At 42.2% G+C, this 26726-nt stretch overlaps 1 protein-coding gene across 1 annotated transcript; it reads right to left on the bottom strand.

Annotated features, from left to right (window-relative positions):
* Positions 1-1209: 1209 nt before the first annotated feature.
* Positions 1210-24397, bottom strand: efhd2 (EF-hand domain family, member D2). The gene is made up of 4 exons (XM_083769545.1): positions 23577-24397; positions 7325-7472; positions 5567-5701; positions 1210-4195 (listed from the first exon to the last, which is right to left on the bottom strand). The coding sequence occupies exons 1-4, from the start codon at positions 23891-23893 to the stop codon at positions 4064-4066; spliced, it is 732 nt and encodes a 243-aa protein (XP_083625671.1). The 5' UTR covers positions 23894-24397; the 3' UTR covers positions 1210-4063.
* Positions 24398-26726: the final 2329 nt, after the last annotated feature.

The raw sequence follows: 26726 nt of genomic DNA, 5'->3' as shown, positions 1-26726 counted from the left end.
GAAGCTCTGTCACCCGAGCCCTCACCCTTCAGCTTGCTACTTTCATTTACACACAAGCTCCAGTACACACTGCACTTCCGCTTTGAATCCAGAGGGGGGTGCTGTTTCAGAAATATCTAGCAATCAGGGCCAACTCGTGACAGGAAAAAAGGCCCAGAGAGGAAGACATTTGATTTGAATGATGATTGATTAAATCAATGGAACTTTTGTTTTGAATAAACTATTCAATCAATCTGATCGATTGAATATTTTAGACATAAATATAAAAACAGCAGCGGAGTAGTCAAACACAACACTTATCCAAAAGGGATAGCACCATAAATGTGTTTGTTTCCATTTAGACCCTTTGCAATCAATTCATAGACATGACTAGACTAGGTTATTTCAAAATCAACTGATTAACCATTGCTTAATTCAATAATAATTACTCAATGGGCCTGGGCCTTGGCTGGTAATCCAGTCTGCCGCGGGTTCGACTCCCGATCCCGACCGCCTTCACTGCATGCCTTCCCCCATCTCTCTCCCCATTTCCTGCCAGCCTACTGTCTGACCCTCCATAAAAAAATAATATAAAATAAAGGCCAGAAAAAAACATTAAAAAAAAATGACTCAATGCACAGACTGTATTTCAGACCATTAGAACAGATCGTGGTTCTCAGGCTCAAACCAGTTAGTTGGAACCTAAAAAGGTTTTCCTGCATCAATGTCAGGCTGCAGATTCAGGATACAAATTAAAAGAAGACATCCAAATATCAAATTAAAACAGTTTATTCGTCACAAGAATAGTCATACATTTTAGTAAGAAAAAACAAAAATAAAAAAGGTGTATTGTAGAGTAGCCACAATTGTTTTAATCAGCCAACATTACAGTGAAACACATTAAAATGACAGTAAGTTAGCTCACAGCAGTGAGAGTATATGAGGGAGGATCAAAGGATCAGTCAGAACATAGAGAATAAAAAGATTACACAGTGAAACTCAACCAAACTACGGTAGTACAGATTTTGTTCTGTCGCTCACTTTAAAAGATCCATTGTCATACTGGATCTCGTCTTTCCATGTAGCTATGAATTGTGAAATAACAGAATAATTAAATAATCCATGTTCCCGGTAGGTAGAGTCTGGTCAATAAAGATGCCAATAGGAATGTGTTGCAGAAATACCATGGTCTGTTAACATTAACCGTTCTATACTTAGAGTATATCTAAGGTTCTATACCGTCTCCTTTCCTGAGCTTGACTGTAGAATCAGAATCTATATAGACATAGTATTCCATGGCAAATGCTAGCATTTATTTTCACCGTTAGCATCAAGTGTTACTTTACAAGGGAATGCCAGAGAGAACAATAAACAAAGTTACAGCAAAAAACATTTGGCACAATTTCCTCATGGAATGAGAGACACTGACAGAATAATTCAGTGGGATGACAAGGGAAACTGAGGAATGATAAGGAGGTAGAGACAACATATTTTTAAAGTCTGAAGCAGTCGTCACGGTTTTGTTCCCTCTTCCCCTTTTGTTTTAGCTTGCTAAAATGTTGACACAGACAAGCTCGGTAAAAAGCAACTTTCCACACAAGACAACATGGAAAGACGTTACAATGTTCCGACACATTTGATAAAAATCTGAGCATTCGACATAGAATTACTCCCCACACCGCAAAAGGAAAACAATAGCTACTGTATTGTGAACAACTGACAACCAGTGAATGTATTATTTTCTTTCTAAAATTGTGAACCTAACAACGCAGAACATTTCACAGAATCCCTGACCATACAAAACTAAAAGCATTTTTCTTTTTTTTATAATTATGAAAAAATATTATATTCTTTATTCACAACTTTTCAGTTGCACTGTGCTGTGATGTGCTGCCAAGTACCAGTTGACAATATGTTAGTAACACTATACTGGAAGCTCACAAACCATTTCATAGATTCATATCTATGTTTCCCTCATAATACGCCCGCATCCGCTTGCTTAAGAGCCACCACATTAAGTAGGTTGTTAAAAAAAAGGAACTTCCACCAAGAAAGGAAATTATATGTTAATATAAATCACAATTTGCCCTTGCCTGTAATTCAGCCTTTTTTCATTTATGAGGTTTAGATTTGTGGAAGCTAATTAAAGTTAAATTGGAGCATTTGCATTTAGATTAAAACCATCTCTTGATTAAGACATACAAATGACCAAATGAGTGCAAATAGCATACTACTGTATCTCTAAGTTTCTAAGCAAAAATGTATCCAATTACCGACAGTAAGCACCATATACATTACATCTTGCAACAATTATCTAATAGGCAAGACCATAATATATCTGCACCTCAAAGAACTGGTTTGGGCTCATGTTGAGAATCAAATTTTGTATCATGCTCATTCCAAATGGTGCCGCTTTTGTGTCACATATAATAAGCCAAGCAAATGCGTATACTGACAGGCTCGATCCGCTAAAACCGAGTCAGTGCGAAATCCCAAACCCCTGTTGCACATAATAGTCGAGTGCTCTGGTGTACTGGTTTGGGACTACTGTCCGTCATCATAATTCAAAACAAGTTGATTCCCCAACTCATGCAGCTGCCAACAATTACACATAACGGTAGGAACACTGAATTTTGGCCACCACCTTCTTGAATCTTTCCCTACATATATCTTACAGATACAGGATACGATACCACGACAGAAAGCACTAAACGAAACTCCATTTGCTCAGCAGCCGGCTGCCCCAGACGTCCCGTCATTTTGGATCCAGATTGCCATTTTGGGGGGAAATTCACATTGATTATTGGTAATAATCTTAACTTAATAGCAGCAATATAAAAGCAGAGTAGCACAGTTTTGTAAGACAGCAGAACGTTCTCGCCATCAGCGGTGGACATTTAAAGACATCTAGTTGTACGTTACAGCTCTGCTGTCGCTTGCTCAGTAGTTGAACGAGTAGGCCAGGCTCAGGCTGAGGGACATTTTAACGATTGTCTGAACTTTACAGTGCCCATGCAAAACACACTCTGAAAAATGACCACCACCATGCATGCAAAACCACCACCAACGGAAACCCTGCTGCTCAACTCCCATCCCTCCCCACCCGACATTAAAAAATATAGTCTAAAACTTAAACCCTGCCATAGAATATGATCTAATATGGAAATTGGAAAGCATGCACTATTTATGTTTTATTATAATATTTTTTTATCTGACAGGGATGAGTGAAGCCCATCACACACCGTCTGCGAACGCTGTGAGTCAAAACAGCCGCCTCCGTTATTTTCAATGAACCTATCCCACACCGGCGGCGTCCGACGCATGCTGACACCTCGCCTGACGCTCCGATACACCACTGTTCTATTTTCCAGGCGTTGCCGCGCGGCAACGCCTGTGACGCGTCGCTGCGCACCCGGTGTGTGTTGGGCTTGAAAGATAAAACAGCCCTGACAAGCTAGTTACACCGCAGCCAGGGAGGGCACAGTGAATCTTTCAGATTTTAGGACGTGTCTACCTAACTACAGTATACATTCTACAGAACGTGACATCATGTAGAGTGCAATTTTGCCACTGATAAAAAAGCGAACACCACAATGAGCTGCACACAGGACCACTTTGGAACAAACGGTTAACAACGTAAGCTCACAATAACGGATAGCACACTGAAACCGAGTCGTGATTATAACAACGTTCCACACTGTAGACACGAGCAATCAACCTATTATTGGCATAATAGGAGTAGTGGTCAGAATGTGTACAGCTCATCGCATCGTCCACCACTAGAGACATATACAGTATGTAACCCTTTAGGTCAGCACAGAACTGCCTCACCTAAACAGATCGAGGACACAGGCACACACTAGTCTCGCGTTGCCAGACTGTTGCCTCTCGCAATTTCCAAATGCTTCCGTCATACATAGCATTCGGAGATTGTGGAATAGTTGTCTGGATACACAAGACTAGACACACACACACACGCACACACAGATAAAACGACGCACAAAGAACCAAGGCAGGGTAGAGAGGACCCAGGGAGAGGCTGGGCAATGCGTAAAGGCTTCAAGGGACAACACAGCCCCGGTCGTTACTTGAAGGCCGACTGCAGCTCCTTGAAGGCCGCTTGCCTCTGCTTCCTGCCCTCTGCCTCCTTCTTCTTGGACTCTTGCTCCTCCTTGATCTCTGCCTCAAAGCGGTTGGACTCGTTGATGGCCTGGACCTGCGAGGTGGCAGCGGAGAGATCACTTAACAACTTTTTATTGGACATTTGTCACATTTCGTGAGTGGTTCTCAAACTTGACCCCCAAATTGACACTCATTAGACCGTGGACCCCCATTTGAAAAGATGTGCCAGGGTCCCCCATAAGAGAACATTTTTACAGCAGTGATGCTCAACCATTTTAATTTCAAGGATTTTGATATGCAACAGGCTACATTTAATGGCATTTCTATCTCTGAGACCCCAATTTGTATTGTAAAATCAATGTTAATTTAACTCTTAAAGAGTGTCCAAATGGAACCGTTAGGGTCCATTTGAGATATTTTAGATTTTAGCAGTGAGCCCAGTGTCTCTGATGTCATGAACACTAGGCTCACTTACTTCCTCGACTAAAATTCCCATAATGCTTTGGTGCACTGCTCCTCCTTGTGGATAGGGGGAGGGCTGTCTTACAGAGACAACATGTAGTCCAGGAAATAAGTGTCCATGAGGTGTTCCTCCCCTACTATCTAAAACCACATATTACACATAAAGACCCCCAGGAAAGTGTTCTAAATCTTAAATCTAAACGTCATTAACATATACATCCCACCGCACCATGACTGGAGACTACAGAAAGCCCCACTAAGGTACAATATGCATGTGGAATGCACTTCCCATTGCAGTCAGAACTGCAGCATCACTCCCAATCTTCCGCCGTAGCCTGAAAACCCACCTTTTCAGACTCCATCATGGCCCATAGCACTTACCCTAACCCCTTAGATAGCATTTCTGTTGACACAGACTTATAGCATGTTATGTAGACAGCACTATAATTGTATTGTATATAGTCATAGCACGCCATAGTACATATGTATAGCATAGTAGTAAATATGTATAGTTTATATGTATAGTGTATGTATAGTTTCATTATATAGATATTCCACTGTTACTTTCTTAGCTTACGCATGTTTCATGATAAATGCTTTTATGTGATGTATTCCCATGCTTTTGTTCTTGCTTAAATGTAAGTCGCTCTGGATTAAGAGCGTCTGCTAAATGCCTAAATTGTAAGGCGATATAGAATGACTACAAATCTACAAGCTCATAGCTCGGCACCGAGTGCCATGCTACGAGCTTGTAGATCTGCTATTTTATTTTAATCGTGAAAATGTGGCGCAAATCTTTGAATATATTCTTTCAGAGCGAATGTTTTTAAGCACGTTTTTGAGCACCACTGACATAGAAACAAAGGGGTATTTTTCCAGAAAACTGTCATGATTTTAAAAAGACATTTGTAGAATCTGGTCTCGGGTCTAAATGGGTTAAAAGACATTTGTAGAATCTGGTCTCGGGTCTAAACGGGTTAAATTGCAGTTATGATGCACTTACTTTGGCTTCAAAGAACGTTTTGGCTCCCTTCACGCCCTCGGTGGAGACGTCGATCTCGGAGAGCCGAGCCAAGGCGCAGAGGCCACTGTCCTCCGGCAGCTCTCCTGCTGCTGCCTTCCTGAAGATCATCAGGAACTAGACCAAGAGATAACAGATGGTGGAAAACAATGAAAAAAAAAGGGAACAGGACTGATTCATGGATGGATGCATTATTGGTCAAAAGCCGCCATTCAATGTGTTTCAGTGTATTTGAGGCCACTAAATATGCATTTTAGTCTGTCTGGTATATATATATGATATAGTACTTTAATGTCAGTTCATACTGAAAGAGAGTTGCGACCCAGCAGCCAAGTATGCAGAATACGCCTACTGCGTTTGATTTGGAAACCAATTCTGATTCCGTCTTAGTACAGTTCTATTTATTTTTTAAATCTCCAAATAGTTTCCACCCAGTTTAACCCCTACATTGAATTTAGATGTCACCAAATGAGACAAAGAAACAACAAATACAATTTTACATAAAGTAACATATAGATGAGCAATATTAAAAAGAACATCATATATGCATTAGGGGTGCAACGGTTCAGTTAGACCTCGGTTCGGTTCGAACCTCGGTATGGGGGCCACGGTTTCGGTACAGTAAAACAAATTACACCCGTGTGAAGTGACCCCCAGGAACGCGCCCAGGGGGCCGGGCCGGTTCCGGCGAGCCGCCCCGTGTCCGAAACTGTTGAGAAATTACAGAGTTACTGTGTGCCGGTCCCTCTACTGTACCCTCTACTGTACTGTACTGTACTGTCACTGTACTGGCACACACAAAATCATCATATATACAGTTAATAATGTGCGTGTGTGTGTGTGTGTTTGTGTGTGTGTTAGGTTGCGCACAGGTGGTGAAAAACAACCATGCTGTTTTCATGCTCATACCCAGCCAGCCAGCCAGGCAGTGGCTTGCACCACTCAAAAAAGTTTATTTATAGCATTTTCTTTTCTTCTTTCTTTTTTTTAGCATATATTATTTTATTAGGCATTTCTGCCTTTTCATTATTTTAAAGGGGGGAAAAAACCTTATATTGCCATTTGAATGTGCCTCATCATTATTTTCAAGGGGGGAAAAATGCACCTATGCGCTCACACGGGGCAGTAAGCACATGAGGAGAGGAGAGTGGTGGAGGGGAGGAGAGGATTCACACAGTGAATGCGTCGTGTACTCGTGTCGCACAGAAAAATAAAAAAGTTTACAATAAGTCTACATGAGGATTTAAGGATATTATGCTTATATTATTAGAAGAAGGGCTTCTATCTACAGTCATGGATTGGACATTTAGTTGGGACTTTTCTGACGGAATTAATGTCCTGCTGCGGGTTGTTTTTGCTTAATTGGCACTCAAACAGCGATTGCAGATGCAGAATCAGATCTGAACAAATTTACAAAGACCGTGCTTAGAGGCCTGTTGGCGCGAGGTTACTCCGCTGTGTGTGTCTCTGTGTATGACGATCAATAATTATTCCAAGAACGACGTTTAAAGACGAGGGCTGGAGTGGATTCTCCTCATCATGCCGTCTCTCTCTGTGTGTGTGTGTGTGTGTGTGTGTGTGTGTGTGTGTGTGTGTGTGTTGTTGAATTGGAAGTGCCGTCTGCTCAGCTCTCCATTTTTGTTCACAGTTGAGTCTGTGTACACAGTACAAGCCTCAGTGTGCATTCAACTCAGGGACAGTTCACAGATGGATGGACACTAGGTTATCTTGGTTTCTCACCTCCCTGAAGCTCAGCTTATTGTCCAGGTCTTCGTCCACCTCTTTGATCATGTTCTTCAAGCCCAGGTGGGTCTGGGGAGCTCCGAGCTTCTCCATCATCAGCTTCAGTTCCATCAGATCGATGAAGCCGTCCTTCCCTGCGTCATATCTGCACACAGGTGAGGAGAAATGGAGCTTGTGTTGAGAATGGTGCACTACTGTACTTTCTTCTATGCTAGCTCCATTTCCTACTACTCGCTGCTAAATGTGACCAAATTCCACCACAAGCATCAATACTAGAAAATGTAGTTTGTTGATCAAGTGATATCACTGCACAATTTGGATTGAGTGTAGTACTGCTTGGGACCACATGATGGTGCCAAGAACATTGAAAAACATTAGTGTCTATCCACTTCAAGTTCCAGTTCTGACCTCACTGCTCCACTGACATGGGACATAAAGAAATGACCTCACTGCTCCACTGACATGGGACAGTTCTGACCTCACTGCTCCACTGACATGGGACATAAAGAAATGACCTCACTGCTCCACTGACATGGGACAGTTCTGACCTCACAAACTGGTCAGGCTCCTACTTGGCCTCACCCCCCGAACCCACCTCACCCCTGCCCACTTTGACAGGCTGGGATGGCTTAGGGTCGACGACAGAGTACAGCATCTTGCAATGGGTCTGGTCCACAAGATTCGATACACCACCAAGATACCCATGTACCTGTCTAAATACTTCCTTAATGTAAACGAAGTCCACACCCACAACACCAGAGGGAGTGCAACAAACCATGTACAACCCAGATTCGGCACAAACAAGGGACTAAATTATTTTCGCTCCTATGCCACCAAAATGTGGAACGCCCTACCAACAGTCATTAAGACATGTGAATCCCTTGACTCCTTCAAAACCGCTCTCAAAGGGCACCTACAGATGGCTGCATTTCGAAACTGGCCTCTGTAAAATCTGAATCCCCCCACCCCCCCCCCCCCCATTTTCCCTCACTGTATATTGTATCTTTTCCCTTTTTTGCTTCCCATATGATGAATTCCTGTTCCGTTCTTTACCTACAGAGAAATGTCTATTTGTATGTCTCTAAATGTTTGTATGTCCTTAAATGTTTTGATGAATTGAACAATGTGGACCCTGTTGTAAACAAGTGTAATGCTTAATTGGGTCGTCCACTCACAGTTGACAGTCTGTATTGTGTTTGTGCTTAAAATGTACTGTAAATTCTACAAACTGTTAATAAAGATTTCAATCAATCAAAAACTGCTCCACTGACATGGGACAGTTCTGACCTCACTGCTCCACTGACATGGGACAGTTCTGACCTCACTGCTCCACTGACATGGGACATAAAGAAATGACCTCACTGCTCCACTGACATGGGACATAAAGAAATGACCTCACTGCTCCACTGACATGGGACATAAAGAAATGACCTCACTGCTCCACTGACATGGGACATAAATAAATGACCTCACTGCTCCACTGACATGGGACATAAAGAAATGACCTCACTGCTCCACTGACATGGGACATAAAGAAATGGCAAGGGTGCAACAGTCGATATTTTTCAGACACGTATGACGTAAATTCTCCTTTCATTGTCAATGTGGCAAATGTGAGGAGGGCCTCAAAAATAATAATAAAACAAATCACACCCATGTGAAGTGGTCTTGTTATCATCATACATCTCATTCTGGCCAATCACAATTTGCTTCCTCACTTTTCCGTCTTCACATTTCTGCCCTCACTTTTAGCTTCAATATGTACTTTGCTCAGCCAATCAAAATTATCGCTATGAGGTGATCAGCCAATCACAAGCCAATGTTTGTGTTCACACAAACCCGGAAGGTTGGGCATAGGAGGACACAAATAAACGATAATGTAAAGAAAAAACCAATGAATAATCAACTCCTATTTTAGGCATGTCATTTTAACTCATTTTAGGCTACAAACTATTTTAAAATGGCCGATCTATAAGCATCGCAATGAAATGTATTGTGAGCTACAATTTTGTTCTTATAGTTTTTAATTATTTAATGTAATTATGCTCAAGACTCAAGTGTTTAATAAAAAGAAAGGTATATATTTCAAAAAGCACAAATAAGCAGCCTTAATCACAAGCAATGTTACAGAAAATGTCCCAGATTTGTTCAGGACTAGACTTGGCTGAATATCTTCAGTCCATGAAAATATGATCATCTCTAATGGACCGGGTGGGCAGAGCTTAACTCAATAGGGTTATCGTGGAGTGGGTGTGGTGGAGCTGATGTTTTAACCCATTCTGGGCGGGAGCCCCTTTTGGTGTTTTAAGCATTATGTTATTATACTTTAGCTATTGAAAAATAGCAGATCTACAACTCCTGATTAAGCCTCAAAGTCGACTGGTGGACAAAGGACCTCTTTAGTCTGACCTCTCTAGCCAGACCATCACAGGTCTCCATATTTACCGAAAACCTCTGGGGACATCTAAATTAAATGTTACTCTAGAACAACTGTGCTACGATGGCCGCTAACACGCCTACTGCGTTTGATTTGGAAACCAATTCTGATTCCATCACAGTACGTTCTATTTATTTTTTAAATCTCCAAATAGTTTCCACCCAGTTTAACCCCTACATTGAATTTAGTCACCAAATGAGACAAAGAAACAACAAATAATACAATTTTACCTAAAGTAACATATAGATGAGCAATATTAAAAAGAACATCATATATGCATTGGTTATTTCATATTTACTGTTTGAAGGGAGTGTATGTACTTTATGTTCACTTCTTACTTAAATAATTTTACAAGCTTGTAGATCTGCTAATTTTGAAAGATATTTGCCACAAATCTTTCAATATATGCCTATATTCTTTCAGAGCGAACATTTTTAACTCAAATCTTTGCTTCTGGTGGGTCCCTGGAATAACATATTTTGAGATGGGGGGTCTGCGGCCAAATACAGATAATTCTGGGGGTCCTTGATATGAAAAAGCACCACTGACATAAAACATTTATTCAGAAAACTGTTTTCAGGTAAAAATGGGTTAAACAAAGCCAGAGATGCGGCGGCTGCTGGGCGCATTCATGCCAACTTAAGCCAACGGCCTCAAAGGGTCCCGCCAGTTCACGTCCGTCTGTTACACTGGTTTGTCCCTGGCACAGAGAGATATGGAGAGGAAGATAAAGGCACACTTTATACTCCATAGTATGGAGTTGTTGCTGGCCTGATCTACTTAAGCTTAAGTGTTAGCTTGCAAATCTCTTTCGTTTTGGCAAGAAACACTCCTGTGCAATTATAAATTGAAGATAAAGGCTGAGAGATAAGAGGAAGTCTGCAGTCTGACTCACCATGCTGGAGCAGCACAAAAAATGCACACAGACATTTGAGTCAGACATTAACAGGAACAATATGTGATCGCCGTTCGACCAGGGACATAATGCTGCAATACCTAGCGCCCAAATACCTTACATACCTAGCGCCCAAATACCTTACTTAGGAAGATGAAACGCCTGTGGTTTCACAGACCGTAAAAAAAAGGTTTATGAGAACAGCTTTTCAAATAAAAAATGCATTTTCACCAGATTTTAATATTGGTGGTAGTATACAAGGGTCCAGGGAGCCTGAGGGTCTCCTTGAGGGCGTTCAAAATGGACCCTGTGGTCTGCGAGAGTGTACAAATCCATTTGTACAGAGTTAAAGTTATGGGGCGGGGGGGGGGGTCCTCGAAAATGTAAACGTTTATGAACCGGTGAACCAAAAAAGGGACAAAGGTGAATGGATAAAGGACTTGGAGCTAAATACGTGGCTTCCTGCGTCCACCCAACTCACCACCCCTTGGATATTATGTTTGAAACCACTTCCTCCATACTTTCTCAGCTTCCTCTACTTAAGCACGTTTGCCATGGCAACAGGCAGCATTTACTGAAGACCTTGGCGGTTTGGGGTGAGGCTAGCACAAACAGTTACACTTGCAGCGCCTCTCTTTTCCCAGCCTCTTCAAAATATGAACACACACACACACACACACACACACACACACACACACACACACACACACACACACACACACACACACACACACACACACACACACACACACACACACACACACACACACACACACACACACACACACACACACACACACACACACACACACACACACACACACACACACACACACACACGTTGCTGTGACACACCACAAGCAACACAACAGAGCATTCATTTAAATCTGCTGCACGTCCTCTTCTTGGCATGCACAAGGAACCTCTTTTCTCCTATTGTCAGTCTGTTGTTTAAGCTTGTTCCTTTTTATGCCAACAGCACAGAAACATGGTTGGGGGATTCTCCCAACAAACGTACCACCTTCCTCTAGCTCTAAACTTCCTCATTATGTCTATGGATAAACAAAGCAATGTTTTCGGTAAGTCACGCAGTTGTACAAGTAGAGAAGTTAGGTTTTAGTCGGTTTTAGTCTCTTTTTTCTTTGCTCTTTAATAAGAGCCCAACTCACCCAAAATCAGGCAAATCAGGGTTGGTGGGGGGGTGCAAACTATTGAAAGACACCATTTGAAACTAATAAAACATATTTTATTCGTTTTCACTAAGTACTATGTACATGGCATTCCACAAATTCTGCTGCTCTTTTTTAGGTTGGGAGGTCAACTCATAATAACATGACTGCACTAAAATGCTTTCTTTGCTCAAGACGTTGAACGTTTAGCTTGTGTGAAGAGGAACTAACTACAGTACCGGTATACAGATTGGTGCTATGGGTCTGTTAGGGCAGGTCCAGATTTCTATGGCTCCTCGGGGGAGTCATGCCAAGATTCCTAAGGTTCCTGTCGTGTCCATGCCTGTTTTGTTAAGGCTTTCTGTTCCTGCACAAGTAGCCTAGAGTTCCGTCAACTTAAAAAAGGGGGGTATAAGTGATTTTTTTGTTAAAATAATGGTTGAATAGCTCTTTATTCCGATAGTAATCATTGTTGTAGAATAGAGTGTTTGTTCAGTAGCAGCCAGGGGTCTCCCCCTCTCTCCAACTCTTTAGTGAACAGAACATAAATGAGAACAGAGAACTCATACAGGATAAACAGCATAAACAACATTTAACAAATGAATGTGATGAAACAAACAAACAAAAACCAAGCCAATGAAATCGGGACTGGAACACCACAAAGGTATTGAGTTCTCTCTCTTGATTGGATCAAATTAGTAACCCGACCTGAACATGTTATTTTCTGTTTACTAAAACAGGCTGCAGAGACGGGGGAATCCCTGTTACTGAACAAGTTTAGGCAATGATAACTATCAGAATATACAGAGCTTTGGCCCGGGCCAGCCTAGCGGTCCGGGCACCTAGGCTGTTAATCCAGCCCGACAGCGTGTCGCGGGTTCGACTTCCGATCCAGACGACCTTTGCTGCGTGTCAATCCCCATCTAGTCTCGAGACCAATCTGAGAACCCATCGTCAAGAAATAAAGGAAAAACAGCGCCCTCTTTTACTACTGGAGACAGACTGTTGACTCCGACAATATTCAAATTCAAGGAAAAGAGGGCACCGTTTAACCTTTATTTTTATGACGATGGCTTCTCAGATTGCTCCCCATCTCTCTCCCCCTATTTCCTGTCAGCTTGATGTAAAACAAATAAAAAAGGCAGAAAAAGCCCCAAAAATATCTTAAAATAAAAAGAATATAGACAGTTTTATTTTAACTTTCATTTATGTATATTATTTTACATCACTTACACCCCTTTTAAAGAGGACAGTGGTTCTCAAACTGGGTGTCCTTGGGGGGGTTCCGGCAGGTATTATACCACTTTAACCCATTGGCTATGCGAAGCATTGAGAGCTTGTAGATGTGCTCTATTCACAAATCTTGAAAAACACGAACAACGTGGTACATATTTACATCCAGGGTCCCTGACACAAAATATCTTTAGATGGGGGTCCTTGACATGAAAAGGTTTGAGAACCACTGCATTAGGGAATCTGTGTTACAGAAGTGCAAGTGTGCTCTAGGTACTATTCTTTGGCAATAACAAGATGTTCAAAGAATCTTTCTTCTGATGTTGGGAAGTGGGGCCCCTCACACTGGGTCCACTTCCTTTAAACAGCAGGAGGTCTCCTCTAGACTTAATATAGTTTTCACATTTCACTCCCTGAAAACAAACTCTTTAAATAGATCACAGGCAGATCCTATGTGACCTGTAAAGCATTCTATTGCGAAGCGGAAATGAAAACCTGACATAACACTTCTAAATGCATCGTGTCTTGAGAGTTCTTAAATCACTGGCAAAAACGCATAAATTAGCAGCCTACATAAATTCAGGTGAAAAATAGTCGCACTGTAACGACAGATTAATCAGGATTCAAGATTTCATTATGATTCATTTATCTGGCACAGTTTGGGGCACATGGAGCAAAAAACTTAATCGGCTTTGAATATACAGTATGCAATAATGCTGAAGTGAGATCCACTCATCATCTGCTAATGAGTCTGGTCTGAGTATTCAGGAAGGAACCAGCTACTTACTCAGTAGCTTGGCCAGAGAGGAAGTGCAAATTGAACAAACTTCCTCAATTGCGGAAATGTTTCTGTGCAAACGTAGAGACGATGACTATTGAATATCCCTATTTGGGCATAACCAGGTCCACTTGACAGCTGTTGCAAACGTCAGACCTACGCCTATCATCTCTACACTTGAGATAAAGGTTCCTGTAAAATAAGGATGTCGGCCTGAGAGAATACCACAAGCTCCCTTGATTTATCAACGACTTAACCATACATTTCTTTGTGTTTAAATAGCCGATGTACAAGGCCACGGTCACAGCATCGTGGCGCGTTGTGAGCTTGTAGCCAGGTCTGCTGTCCAAAATTGGGATGCCAGGGTTACAGTGCTTACATTTCCTTTTTAATTAAAGTGACACACAAATTGAAAAACAACATTAATAAAATCATGTCTCTCCCTCCCACACAGTCAGGCAGTAATCTTCAGCTGTGACACAGGCCTTCAGAGTTCAAAGTCGCTATACTTGTCAGGCACTACACAAGCCGTCATGAGGGTTGTGTACTGGTCATGTGACTGCTAGTAGATTACAGTATTCATTGATATATAATTGATTGCACCTGTGTATACAGTATATGTATTCTGGCACGCTACAGCAGGGTGTCTACCGTGTCTTGGCCGCAGTGTTCATGATATTTTAAATTGTTATCATTAGGAGTGCCATACTTGACTTTGTTTATTGTGCTTTTATTTTTCTTTCAGAGACGAGTCCGACTCGTCTCTGAAATGCCCTCCCTCTGGAGATCAGGCTCGCAGAGTCTGTAGTCTGTACCCAGTTTCAAATCCCTTCTGTCCTACTGCATTGCTGCGTAATGTTTTTTCTTCTTGTGTGTGTGTGTGTGTGTTTTATTTTAATGATTTTACTTTTAATACTATTATTTTTTGCTCTATCATTTGTTCATGGTGGGGTTTTTTTTTATTCTCTGTGAAGCACATTGTTTCAAAAGGTGCCATATAAATAAAGCTGTATTAGCATAATTATTATGACTGAGGGAAATTGAGAAGTAATCAATCTGACCAGTTGACGGCTTAATTTCATAATCCATGTACATCCTGAGTGTTTAACTCTTGCGAGTCAACAAACAGACCATCTCAGAGTTACTAAACACGATCTATTACTGTAATAATACATACGATTTATATAGTGCTTTTTTTAGGTACTCAAAGTTAGTTGTAAGTAAGTTGCTTTACAGAACCAAAAATATAAAAAAATAGGAAAATAAATCTAATAAACTACCGGTAGTTACAATAGTTCAAAACTACTGTACATTGCCACTCCTACGTACAGTATATGTAGTACACTACTGTCAAAATGAATACCAACAAAGTCACCCTTTTACCAACTGCTCAGCCTGGTATTACAAAAGTAACCTAAGTAAATGATGCTTAAAACGGTGCCAAGGCCCAGGCGGTGGCATAACCGTCTGGGCACCCGACTGGTAATCCAGTCGCAGTGTGCCGCGGGTTCGACTCCCGAGCCCGACACGGCCTTTACTGCATGTCATCCCCCCATCTCTCTCCCGTTTCCTGTCAGCCTACTGTCTGTCCCTTCAAAAACCAATAAAAGGCGTAAGCCGCAAAAAAGAAAAAAAAAACTGTGCCAAAACCTAACCCTATTCCAAAGCACCAATGCTTTGTTTCTGCAAAGAAATAAACGTAACATTTATCCATGTGAGTTTTGTTTCTTTTCTTTTGACAGATACAGGCAAAAGATACATAAAGAGAGATAAGAAGAGCACACCGCCATTATGACTAAGCATATAGCGTGTGTGGTCAGTGACCATGTGAGCTAATTGGCCTGAGGTTGTTTGAAAAGGAAAGGCTTTTAGCATGAGCCTGACACAATCTGTGTCACCCACACACTGCTGCGTTGTTGTGACAAACGAGGGTTTGGTAATCTGTCAATTAAATCCGGACTCTGCTGTGTAGACAATGTGTAATTTCCCCTTTTACAGGAACATGACGACATAGGAAATCCAGACTATACTATACTGCTATAGCTTAGTTTACTATAAATTACTGGCAGAGTGACTGTGTAAACGGTAAATGGTGCATTTATATAGCACCAAGTTATCCAAGGCGCTTTACATAGATTGGGTGATTCACCCATTCACACACGCATTCATACACCGATGGTGGCGGAAACCATGCAAGGCACCAACCAGCACATCAGGAATTTAGGGTCAATTTGTCTTGCTCAAGGACACTTCGACACTAACTCTTTACTGTGTAAAATATGTTCATCAAATTAGGTGTGGGCATTTAAAGTTCTCATATTAATCATTATTAACCTGCAAACACCTCTGTTTGAAGAGCATTCAGAGGAATTCTGTGTGTGAGTCACAGGTTTCCTTTCTTTTTTTCTTTTGACAAGAGAATGAAGGGAAAGCTTTCAGAAGAGCCCGTGTTGTGTTTTCTTTACACCATTGGATGCAATATCTAAGAATTATTTCTCCCTTTCTTGAACCTAGACTATATAGAATATTAACCCTTAAACCCTATATACTGGAGTACCCCAGCGGTCTATACTAGAGCCCCTCCTGTTTTCCCTCTACACTATATCTTAGACGGAAATAGCAGACCTACGCAATGTACTGTGAGCTTCTGTAGATCTGCTGTGGTTAGCACAAACTCTCAGAGCTGTAATACACTTGGATGATGATGACTAGTGACAACACATTATGTTTGTCAAACACAGCTTATATACATACATAGATGATTTCTTCTGAGACCATTATAATAAAGGTCAGTGTGTGAATGATGACTGAGGCAGGCAGGCAGGCGTGCGAGAGAGCATTTCTGATGGGGGTGGGTCTAGGTAATTAATGATTTGGTGCCATTTAGGGAAGATGCAGCACCCTATAGATAGGCCATTCAGAAAGTAGAAAATGCACAAGCATTATCTGTTATTTTACTATTATCTGTGATACTATCTAAAATTGGAGAGTTCAAGTGTGAGATTTTAAGTAAATCGTTACAACTTTTTGCCGTTATATCAATCCACAGACCACAGCTACAGTTGACCAACTGGCAATAATGATCCTCACGGTGCTGTGCAAACAATTAGCCACATCAACCCTGGGATCCCCATGTTGGGCAACATTCCAAACATTTGCAAACATTTACAAAAATGTGCATGCCATAAGTAACATGGCTTTGGGGGTAAACTGCAATGCAATGAGCCACACTGTGTAATGTGTGTATTCAACTATAACCTGAAAAGATAATTCACCCTCTGTCTTCTCATGACCCACTATTCCTGAACAGTTAGCCCCGCACACAGTCACACACACGCACGCCCCTGCCGCCAATCTCCTCCAGTCCTGAGGCCTTAATCCCTGTTGCCAGGCAACCGCTAGGCCAACTAGAGCAGGAACAGGGAAACCCCTCTCTTTTCCATGCTGTAGCACTCACTAGCTTATTTAAAAGGCAGCCTGCACACAACATGCTTGGCTTGCCTAGACAAGACATGTAGTTTTGTTGTCTATAGCGTCTGCCACAGGCTATAATGGTGAATTGTGTGGACAAGCTTAAGCCGCACAATGATATATTTTGCTCTGCTGAGCAGTGTGTAAGCGTGTCAGGCACGAAGACTGAATTTATTCCCTTTGTTAAGATAGATGGATGTGACAAAGGCACTTGTGTGTGTACACTGTACAGTATATATGCTTTCTTGCACAGTAGCATCCCTTCTTCAGACTGATAACTAGAACACTTGGTCTACAACTCCACAGCGTTCCTCAAGAATGCCTTCTTGGCTTCAAGCCCTCACGAGGGCCATGACATGAGTTGCCAACAGAGCCCCTTTTAGCACTCAAAGTGACATCATCCTATGTGACAATGTCAAGAGTTGCTATCACACCAAGTCAAGAAAAAAACAGATAAACAATGAGACCAGCTCAGCCCACTGACTGACAAAGGAATTCAGGATTTAAGAATTACACACCCAAATATATATTTGCAGTAGTCTCTGCTAGCTAATATCCCAAATAGTGCTTTTTAACCAGTTGAACCCCAGCATCCATATTCGGAGGCAGGGTGGGGGAATATTAGCCAAAAATTAGCCTATAGTATCTACGTCATTGCGTTGTGTTGTGGACTTGTAGAGCAAGGTTTACGTAGTTAATGTAAGGAAGGAAAGGAAAGACAGAGGGAAGTCTTCACGTAATATGAAAGCTCTCCAGCGGCCCACTACCCAGATGTAAGCCTCTGGCGGGTCGACAGAGGGCCCACTACCCAGATGTAAGCCTCTGGCAGGTCGACAGAGGGCCCACTACCCAGAAGTAAGCCTCTGGCGGGTCGACAGAGGGCCCACTACCCAGATGTAAGCTCTCCAGTGACAGAGGGCCCACTACCCAGATGTAAGCCTCTGGCAGGTCGACAGAGGGCCCACTACCCAGATGTAAGCTCTCCAGTGACAGAGGGCCCACTACCCAGATGTAAGCTCTCCCGTGACAGAGGGCCCACTACCCAGATGTAAGCTCTCCCGTGACAGAGGGCCCACTACCCAGATGTAAGCCTCTGGCAGGTCGACAGAGGGCCCACTACCCAGATGTAAGCTCTCCAGTGACAGAGGGCCCACTACCCAGATGTAAGCTCTCCCGTGACAGAGGGCCCACTACCCAGATGTAAGCCTCTGGCAGGTCGACAGAGGGCCCACTACCCAGATGTAAGCTCTCCAGTGACAGAGGGCCCACTACCCAGATCAGATGTAAGCCTCTGGCAGGTCGCGTTAGACTGGGATGGGGTCATGGGAAACTGGGGAGCTCCAGGAGGATGTTTGGACATTATCTCTGCAGCTGTACTCTGCTGGGAGTTGAGCTAAGCCATCCGTAGGTCTGATGGACGTTTGTATGCTTAATAGGAGTGAAGCTAGAAAAAGTTAAACACTTAAACCCTATATAATTTGCTAGCCAGGGTCTCCCAATGGTATCTACCTACTCTCTAAAGAAAATGTCTTTGCTGAAATTGGCCGATCTACATACTCCGAACGTGTTGTGTTGTGAGCTTATACATATCTGCCATTTTCAACAAATGTTAGCCTATTTTTTTCCCCTTGTGACATACTAGGGTTGTGGTTAATATAAGACAGACATACTAGGGTTGTGGTTAATATAAGACAATGTGTGAATCGCATGTTGTTCATCAGTGCTTACCTTGTCAAAGCTGTCATCTCTCTGTTTGGAATAGATGACCCACCCTAGAACCATATCTAATAAGATGAAGATAAATTGCCTTGCCTACTCAACATCTCTCTCTCATCTCTCTCTCATCTCTCTACCAGTTTCCTGTCGAGCTACTATTTTGTCCTGGACAAAGTCTGTCTCACCTGTCTTACTTAACTGACAAGCCACAATCTATGTAAGAGGTCAAGTAGTCAATACAGAATACAACCATGGGCTTCCTCAAAGTTAATACTAATAGCGCTCAAAATGTGCAATCTCCCCTGCATTCCCCGCAATGTATTGCTACTGTCACTGCTCGTCTTTTCTTATCTGTGATGTAGCAGATTGAGAAGCAACTAAGCAAGTGATTGCTAATGAAGCTAATGAATCTGTGTGCATAGTTACTTTGGATATTATTAGTGTGTGGATATACTGACCACTAGGAGGGTTATGTTTGCCAGGGTGGTCTACTAGTACTCTCTAGAACAGCCATAGCTATGAGAGACAGCGGCTCTCAGGGAAAAGAGATGCACAAGTAGACAATAACAACAGACAATAATAAGAGATTATTAATAAGAGAATAATAAGCAAAGTGCAACGACAGAGCTTTGTAACATCAAAACATTGGCTCTGTGCCATGGCGTTCTGATGAGAGTCTGTGTTGTCAGTCAAACAAAACATTTATGTCAGATAGTGGTGGTGAGGATGTCAGAAAAGAGAAACTAAATGATGAGCAGGAAGTGAAAATAGAATGTTGTCAATGACAATTATGGTGTGGAATGTTTGGAAAGACCAGTTCCTGAAAGAGGCAAGGTGTTGTTAAGAGACATCGGCTTCTTGTCTTTGAGTCAGCTGATCAGTGTTTTAGCCCATTAAGATCTGAGGCAGATTCTAAAAATAAATGCCTTGTAAATTAGTAGTTCTCAAACTTTCAAGATGTTGACTTGCCCATTGTTGTGCCTCGGGCACAAAAGTTTGAAAACCAAAGGACTACACAAATTAACACAATGCATGAATACATACAGTAAATATATTAACTTATATATGATATCATATTTGTACTTTGTACTCCCAAGATCAAAGAAAATACCCTTGCCCTTATTCATGGCATGACAAGAGTTGCTAAAATTTCACATTAATTTGCTGATAGTACATGTCAACAGCCAACTAAAGCGGACAAATCTAGTGACTTCAAGAGATAGATGGCTAATCTGTTTAGGTAGGTAAACAGAAGCCATTAATCTAATCTCTTCAGGGAACCTGCAATTCATTAAAAGAGGGAAGATTGGGAGGGGAGGGGGTCTTTGCGGGTGCCATATGTTGGCACAGTTGGGGCCACAAGCCAAGAACCTATTAGACAGACTAGAGGGTAGAGTGCAACCCCTTATGACAAGTCTCTTAACACGCCACTGAGATCTGTTTCCGCTACAGGTCATTAAACATACGCTTCTGGGGCGCTGACAATGTCTCTGTGAAGCTATAGGGTGTCACTGGTGTGGTGTCAGTTGTCAATGTGAGGCACCGCACCACCTGAGATTTGTGAGCAAAACAACTTTACCGTTACAATACCTTCAACAACTATAGCCAACATGCCTAGAGAAACCTTTCATTCAGACTATTACTAAGTGAAACCATTGACTCTTCTGTTCTGTAACTGTCCGACTTTAATAGAACCCTGGATGTCATTTTATAGACCAACTGCTCCTCGAATGCATGAGTCAAAGCCCTAGCAATCCTGTCACCCGTTAGCCCTCACGTACAGGAACATTTTGTCCACACTTCACTGCATGTGCCATCATGTTTCTCCTTCAGTATAATCCTCTGTTTCCTTATGCTCTGCTAGACAGATAGACTCCTACACTACATGGTTCAGGACAGGTCAGAAAGGAATGGGTGATGTTAGCCCAGGTGTATGTATGCTCCACTGCACTTTGACCTTTCCCCTGAAGATCTGTGTTGACATGAAACTACTGCTGGAACAAACCAACTTTATAATGCTTTAAAATGCCTTCTGACCCAAGTTTTCTGAAAAACATATTTCAAATTGTATTCATTTTTTTCAAAAATGGTATCTTGCTGTATATAGCAACAAGAAACCCAAAGGGGGTTCCCGTCTTGAAGGGGTAAAACACCACAAGGGGTTCCTGTCCAGAAAAATAAATATCGGTCAACTGGTGAGACAAAGCACCTCTATTCTTTGTCATCATCAATAAGAATTACTTTTAGGCTTTACACTTGAACTTGATTAGTGTCCGTTTTACAATACCGGTAGTAAGAATGATTCTTTTAGGTTTTCATCTTTAACCTAAACCTTTTTGTATCTGGTTTGGAATAGCAATAATGACAGTCTTTTCTTTCTGTTGAGGATCATGACCTAATACAACATAGCAGCATGAAAGCACAGGCATGTTAATGAGATAGGAACCAGTCATAAATCACCTGCAATAAAAAGCTGGAGGCAGTGCGGGAAAACAGGAAGTGAACTGAACCCATGGTTATTTTACCTGAGGTCAGGTGTAATGTTTAATAATTACGACAGGTTAATTCACTACGCCCGCCCCTAATTGACTTGCTTACAATGGGAATATAAATTCAGACGTCCCGGTCCCATACAATGTTATGTTGATGGTGACACACATTCTCTGCATTCCCATGTGAGACCGGCCGACGTTTCACACCACTTCTCTCGCCAATTTGACAAAGCAGCTCTGTTGTTGTCGATATGTAAAAGTAGATCAGGATGCCTGAGGGATGCTCCATCTACCCCATTGAACAACTGAACAGGACAACAAGCTGTCAGTGTTAGCACTGGAAGCGACACAGTAAACTCATTCATTCATCATGAACTCTCAGTGTAACAATTTTATGAACTCAAGAGTTAAATCTGAGTTTATAAGTGGGTCACGGGAATACACAAGTTGAATACAAAGCATGCATCATTGTATTGCAGTTAAATCTATCAACTAGAGTAGACACTACATTGTGGCAGCCTAATTAAAACTCTTAACTCTTACAGTATGTGAGATAGCTCAAGCAAAACAATTCAGTATGTTTAATGAGCACTGATTTCTAGCAAAGCTTGTTGAAGGAAGGCATACCAGTCTGATCACCTACCTACAGCAAGTCATTTGTTCATGCGAGTTAGAGTGATTGATATATTAAGCAATAATATGCTAGTAGGTAACTACTGTATGCACTTTAAGGAATAAGCACCTATATCGGTAACTATGAGCTATAAAGTGTTGCTTAGCTTGTAGTGCTCAGTGGCCAAAAAACTGTGGTTGTAGTAGGCAGGTCCCAGGTGTGCCGGTGTGCGCGTGCATGCGAAGCAGGGCCCACGTGAAAATGAGGTGGAAATCTAAATGTGATTCACCCTGGTTAAATAAAGGATTTCTAAAAACGTACAGAATAAGCCTCCTTTATAGATAAGTAAATTATTAGTCATTTCTAGGTGTGGCACACACGGTCCATTTGTTCTTTCAGACAGCCACTGCTTTCAGTGTCATCATCCATGGTCCAATGTGGGTTTCTGGAGCAGACCATATTTTAATCATATTTGTCTAATAGTATGAAAAGTAATAATATTTCCTGTAGTGCATACAATTCATAACTTGTGTTTTTCAGCAAAACCTGACCTGACAAATTCTGGTTGTAAATTAATTTACACCGGAATTGATATTATTGTTACTGAGAACAGTGAAGGGAAAACTGTTCACTGAGAAGGGAAAGCTGTTCACTGTTCACTCACTGACAGATGGACAAAGTAGGCCTATAGGGCTTACATCAGCCAACTGACATTCAATTATTTACAGTATTAGTATTTGTTCAGTTTTACAACAAACTGCATAATATGTTGAAGATATCAACATATCTCATACGGTAATACTGTTTTCTAAATTCTAATAGTCATGGTTTATACAAATTCGTATACCTCTTGCAACTTGCAGGCTACTTTCCAGTCCAGCTGCTGATCACTCTAATGTAGGTCATCTTTGAGAGGCACATAACTGCTATTGCCCCCAGCCAATGTAGGACAACTACACACCTACATCATATGCACTATTATTGTATAGACGCCTAGTACTATACTACTACATTACAATAATATGCTGCATGGGCTAAGTATACAGCTTTCAGTCACTTAGGCTAAATCCTAGAAATGTAGGGGTCCCAAGAATCACCGTCGGATATGACAGGTTAAAATTACACTAAATGGCCTTAGCTATATCATTATGGTCGACAATGTAAAAATAAAGAAACGCATGTGGTGGTCAGACAGTCAGACTGGTCATGTGGGCGGATGATTCAGCCGTGGTTGTGTGTCGTGACCTATGGCTATGTGGTCGTGACCAGTGTGTGTGTGACTGTGTGTGTGTGTGTGTGTGTGTGTGTGTGTGCGTGTGCGTGTGTGGTCAGTGTACACTACTACTATGGTGTCGTCCACTCACAGTTAACAGTTTTTGTATTGAGTTGTACTTGAAATGTACTGAACTGTTAATAAATCAATCAATCAATCAAAAACTACTCACTGTTTGAACATCCTCTCCATGTCTTTGATCTGCTTCCTGGAGAACTCCTTGAACTCCGTGTACGGGTTGAAGACCTTCATGCTGGGCTGCTTGTGGTCGCCCACCCCGTCGTTCAGCTCGCCCCGCCGCTGCAGCTTGGCCCCCAGCTCGGAGTCCGCGTTCGCCGTGCTGGACTTCTCCACCTCCGCCGCGCCGCCGTTCTCGTGGTTGTTGTTGTGTCCGACTCCGATCGCCTCGTCCACGGCCACCGGTCCCTCGGTGCCGTCCTCGATCTGCAGCCGGCGGCTCAGTTTCGACGACAGTTCGTCTGTGGCCATCTTTATTTAGAAATGTATTTCTTTTCACACACACAACACAGACTCTCAGACAGGCAATACTACTACAGAGGAGGAGAAGGCGTGAGTGAGTGGTGCGCACAACCCGTTCAGTATTATATGTGGTCCACACAGGCAGGCAATGGCATCCGTCAAGTTCAGCGGTTGTTCACTAGTCGCTGCTCTGGTTCAAAGGAAAGGGGTTCCCCATGCAAATGATCCAGGCAGGAAATAATAAAAAGCTCCTCATAAAAATCAGTGCCAGCAGCAGCGGAGCGGCGGGCCGGGGGCAGCCAGGAGTGAGTCAGGCAGGCAGAGCGGCGTGCGAGACATACACAGTTTACACACTGCACGAATACCTCCACACTAGCTCCACTGATATGAATGGAAGTCTTGGAAGAACGTTTACTGCGTAGTTTGTTCGTTAGCTACGTAGCGAGTCAGTCAGTCACCACCACGCCTTTTAAAAGGGACGCAAAGGACAGCGCTCTGTCTCCAACTACTACTGTCCTCCTACTACTGTACAGTATACTACTACTGCATATGCTACAGTTATTTCCACAGTGACACACGACAGTGACGACACAATGGGGATTGCACGACATGAATGATCCAGGATGCCTCCCCCCACACACACATCCTTCCCCTTTTTTTCTTTCTTTATATGATGATGATTTTCCTGTTTTGTATATTTATTTGTACGTCTCGTCGTCTCTAGTCTAAATGTTCTGATGAATTGAAAATGGTGGACCCTAACAGTTTTTGTATTGACTTGTGCTTTCGTTTGAAATCAAATGAACCCATTCCAAAATGTTCAATCAACAAACATGTCTGTGAATTGCGTTGCTGTCACTTGCACATCATCATTGCACCTGCAACAACGGAGGTTCTTTCCTCATCAGCAATAAAAAAAGCTGCTGTCAGCCTGTCAGCCTGTCACTTTGAATTAAACACGTCGTTTTACAGTAGTGCTCCAGGCTGTGGCTTAATTTACTAGCTTTACAAGGACCTGTGCAATGCAAAGCATGCCTTCCTGGCGACCATACAACTTAGTTCTACTACTTGCATTTGCATTAGCTGCAGGCTCTGTTACACACAATTACTCTCTCTCTCTCTCTCTCACACACACACACACACACACACACACACACACACACACGCACACACACACACACACACACACACACACACACACACACACACACACACACACACACACACACACACACACACACACACACACACACACACACACACACACACACAGATTAGATTCAAATTGATCCACCATAGTACTACTATTATAATGACAGTGGTTCTCAAAGTGGGGTCCGGGAACCCCGTGTGGGTCCTTGAGGGGACACACATAGGTTATTTGAAAATGGGGAGAAAGTGGAATATTTTAGAAACACAACACACAAATACATATTAGTTTCAAGGTACCTTACATGAAAATGTTTGAAACCGTCATTGTCAGTATTGTAGTCAAATATGTAATGCATAGCATTACATATTTATATAGCAATCATAAATCTCAAATAGAGCCTAGAATAGATAGAGCCTAGAATAGATAGATTATGTGTTCTGCATTGCAGTTTTGCTCAAACAAAGAGGATTCTGAGTCCTGACTCATAGATCATAACTGGGAGTGTTTTGTGTGTGCATGTGTATATGTGTGTGTGTGTGTGGGGGGGGGGGGGGGGGGGGGGAGTACAGTGAGCTCAGCTGTGGTGCTGCTGTTCTTTCTTCTCTGTGAGCTACATCTGGGAGGAAGGAGGGGCCATCCCTCACAGGGACACCCCTCCACCTGAGCATTGCCATATATGGAGAGAGACTGTCAGAGGGGGGTGGGGGCTCACCACGTATGAGGGAAGGGGAGGAATGTCAGTTCAAAATGCTTTTGTGCAAAGACATGGAATGAATCACCCAGGATTTACTGCAAAAAATAATATAATTTACAGTGGGACATAGGCTACCTTATTCATTTAACATTTAATTTACATTCATTTTCATTTCTTGTTGATTTACAATTGCATCAATCTTGATGTTTATGGACAACAACAGAATCCCTGCCTCTCCGGCAGGCAGCAGACATGCATGCTAACTAGCTGGATCAATAAATCATCATACATTTCATTTGTTCACAAAACCGTCGGTTTCGTTGATGAGGTGTGAATTTATATGCAGACAGTAGTACTGAATTCCACACGTGCTGCGTAGAGTTGAAGTTATTTCCTTCTAAATCCAAATGGCCATCAGCACAGTAATTTGATGGTTTTACCTGAAAAGCGTGTTAGACTGAAATAAGGGTTGGGCTTTCAGCAGTAAAATATGTAGGTAATAAGGATATAAGGAAACAATCTTGATAAACATTCTGCAGTAAATGTCCTTTCAAAACCAGAGATGGTCATGGTGACGCAAATGTCTTGACATGATATGGCATACAGAACAATCACTGAGACAAACCAACCTTTTGCCAATGTGCCAGACAGTGGACTGTTGACATTAACTTGACCGAAATAAAACACTGCCCTCAGTGCCCTCTTCTGAGTGTCAATTTAATTTTAAAGGCGGTAATTACGCCTCAAAAACCTAGTTACGGGCTTGTAATTATTGCCATCACTCAGCACTGTGCTGAGGTGGACCCATGACAAACATTAGGGGGACACGTACACTAGTCCATTCTTTCAGTCAGAGTTAAACTGACGCTCAAGATTATGCAGGGCTCCGTCTGACACTATAGAAATAATAAGAACGTTTTTAATACATTTGTCTGTAAACTGTTCCTTGATGTTTATGAGCTCTGCAGTATACAAATGGACCTTTGGCAACAATG

The sequence above is a fragment of the Protomyctophum parallelum genome (genome assembly GCF_964188405.1).
Source record: "Protomyctophum parallelum genome assembly, chromosome: 7".
NCBI classification, from domain to species: domain Eukaryota; kingdom Metazoa; phylum Chordata; class Actinopteri; order Myctophiformes; family Myctophidae; genus Protomyctophum; species Protomyctophum parallelum.
Note: the sequence above shows the minus strand (reverse complement) of the source record. Positions and strands in the feature narration are given on the sequence as shown.

What these genes read in the sequence shown, in the direction of transcription:
- efhd2 (XM_083769545.1), bottom strand. Translation starts at nt 23,893, where the DNA reads ATGGCCACAGACGAACTGTCGTCGAAACTGAGCCGCCGGCTGCAGATC. An exon ending in ATGGAGAGGATGTTCAAACA is followed by an intron (nt 7,473 to 23,576) that starts GTGAGTAGTTTT and finishes ACCTGTGTGCAG; the next exon opens with ATATGACGCAGGGAAGGACG. An exon ending in AAACGTTCTTTGAAGCCAAA is followed by an intron (nt 4,196 to 5,566) that starts GTAAGTGCATCA and finishes GCCACCTCGCAG; the next exon opens with GTCCAGGCCATCAACGAGTC.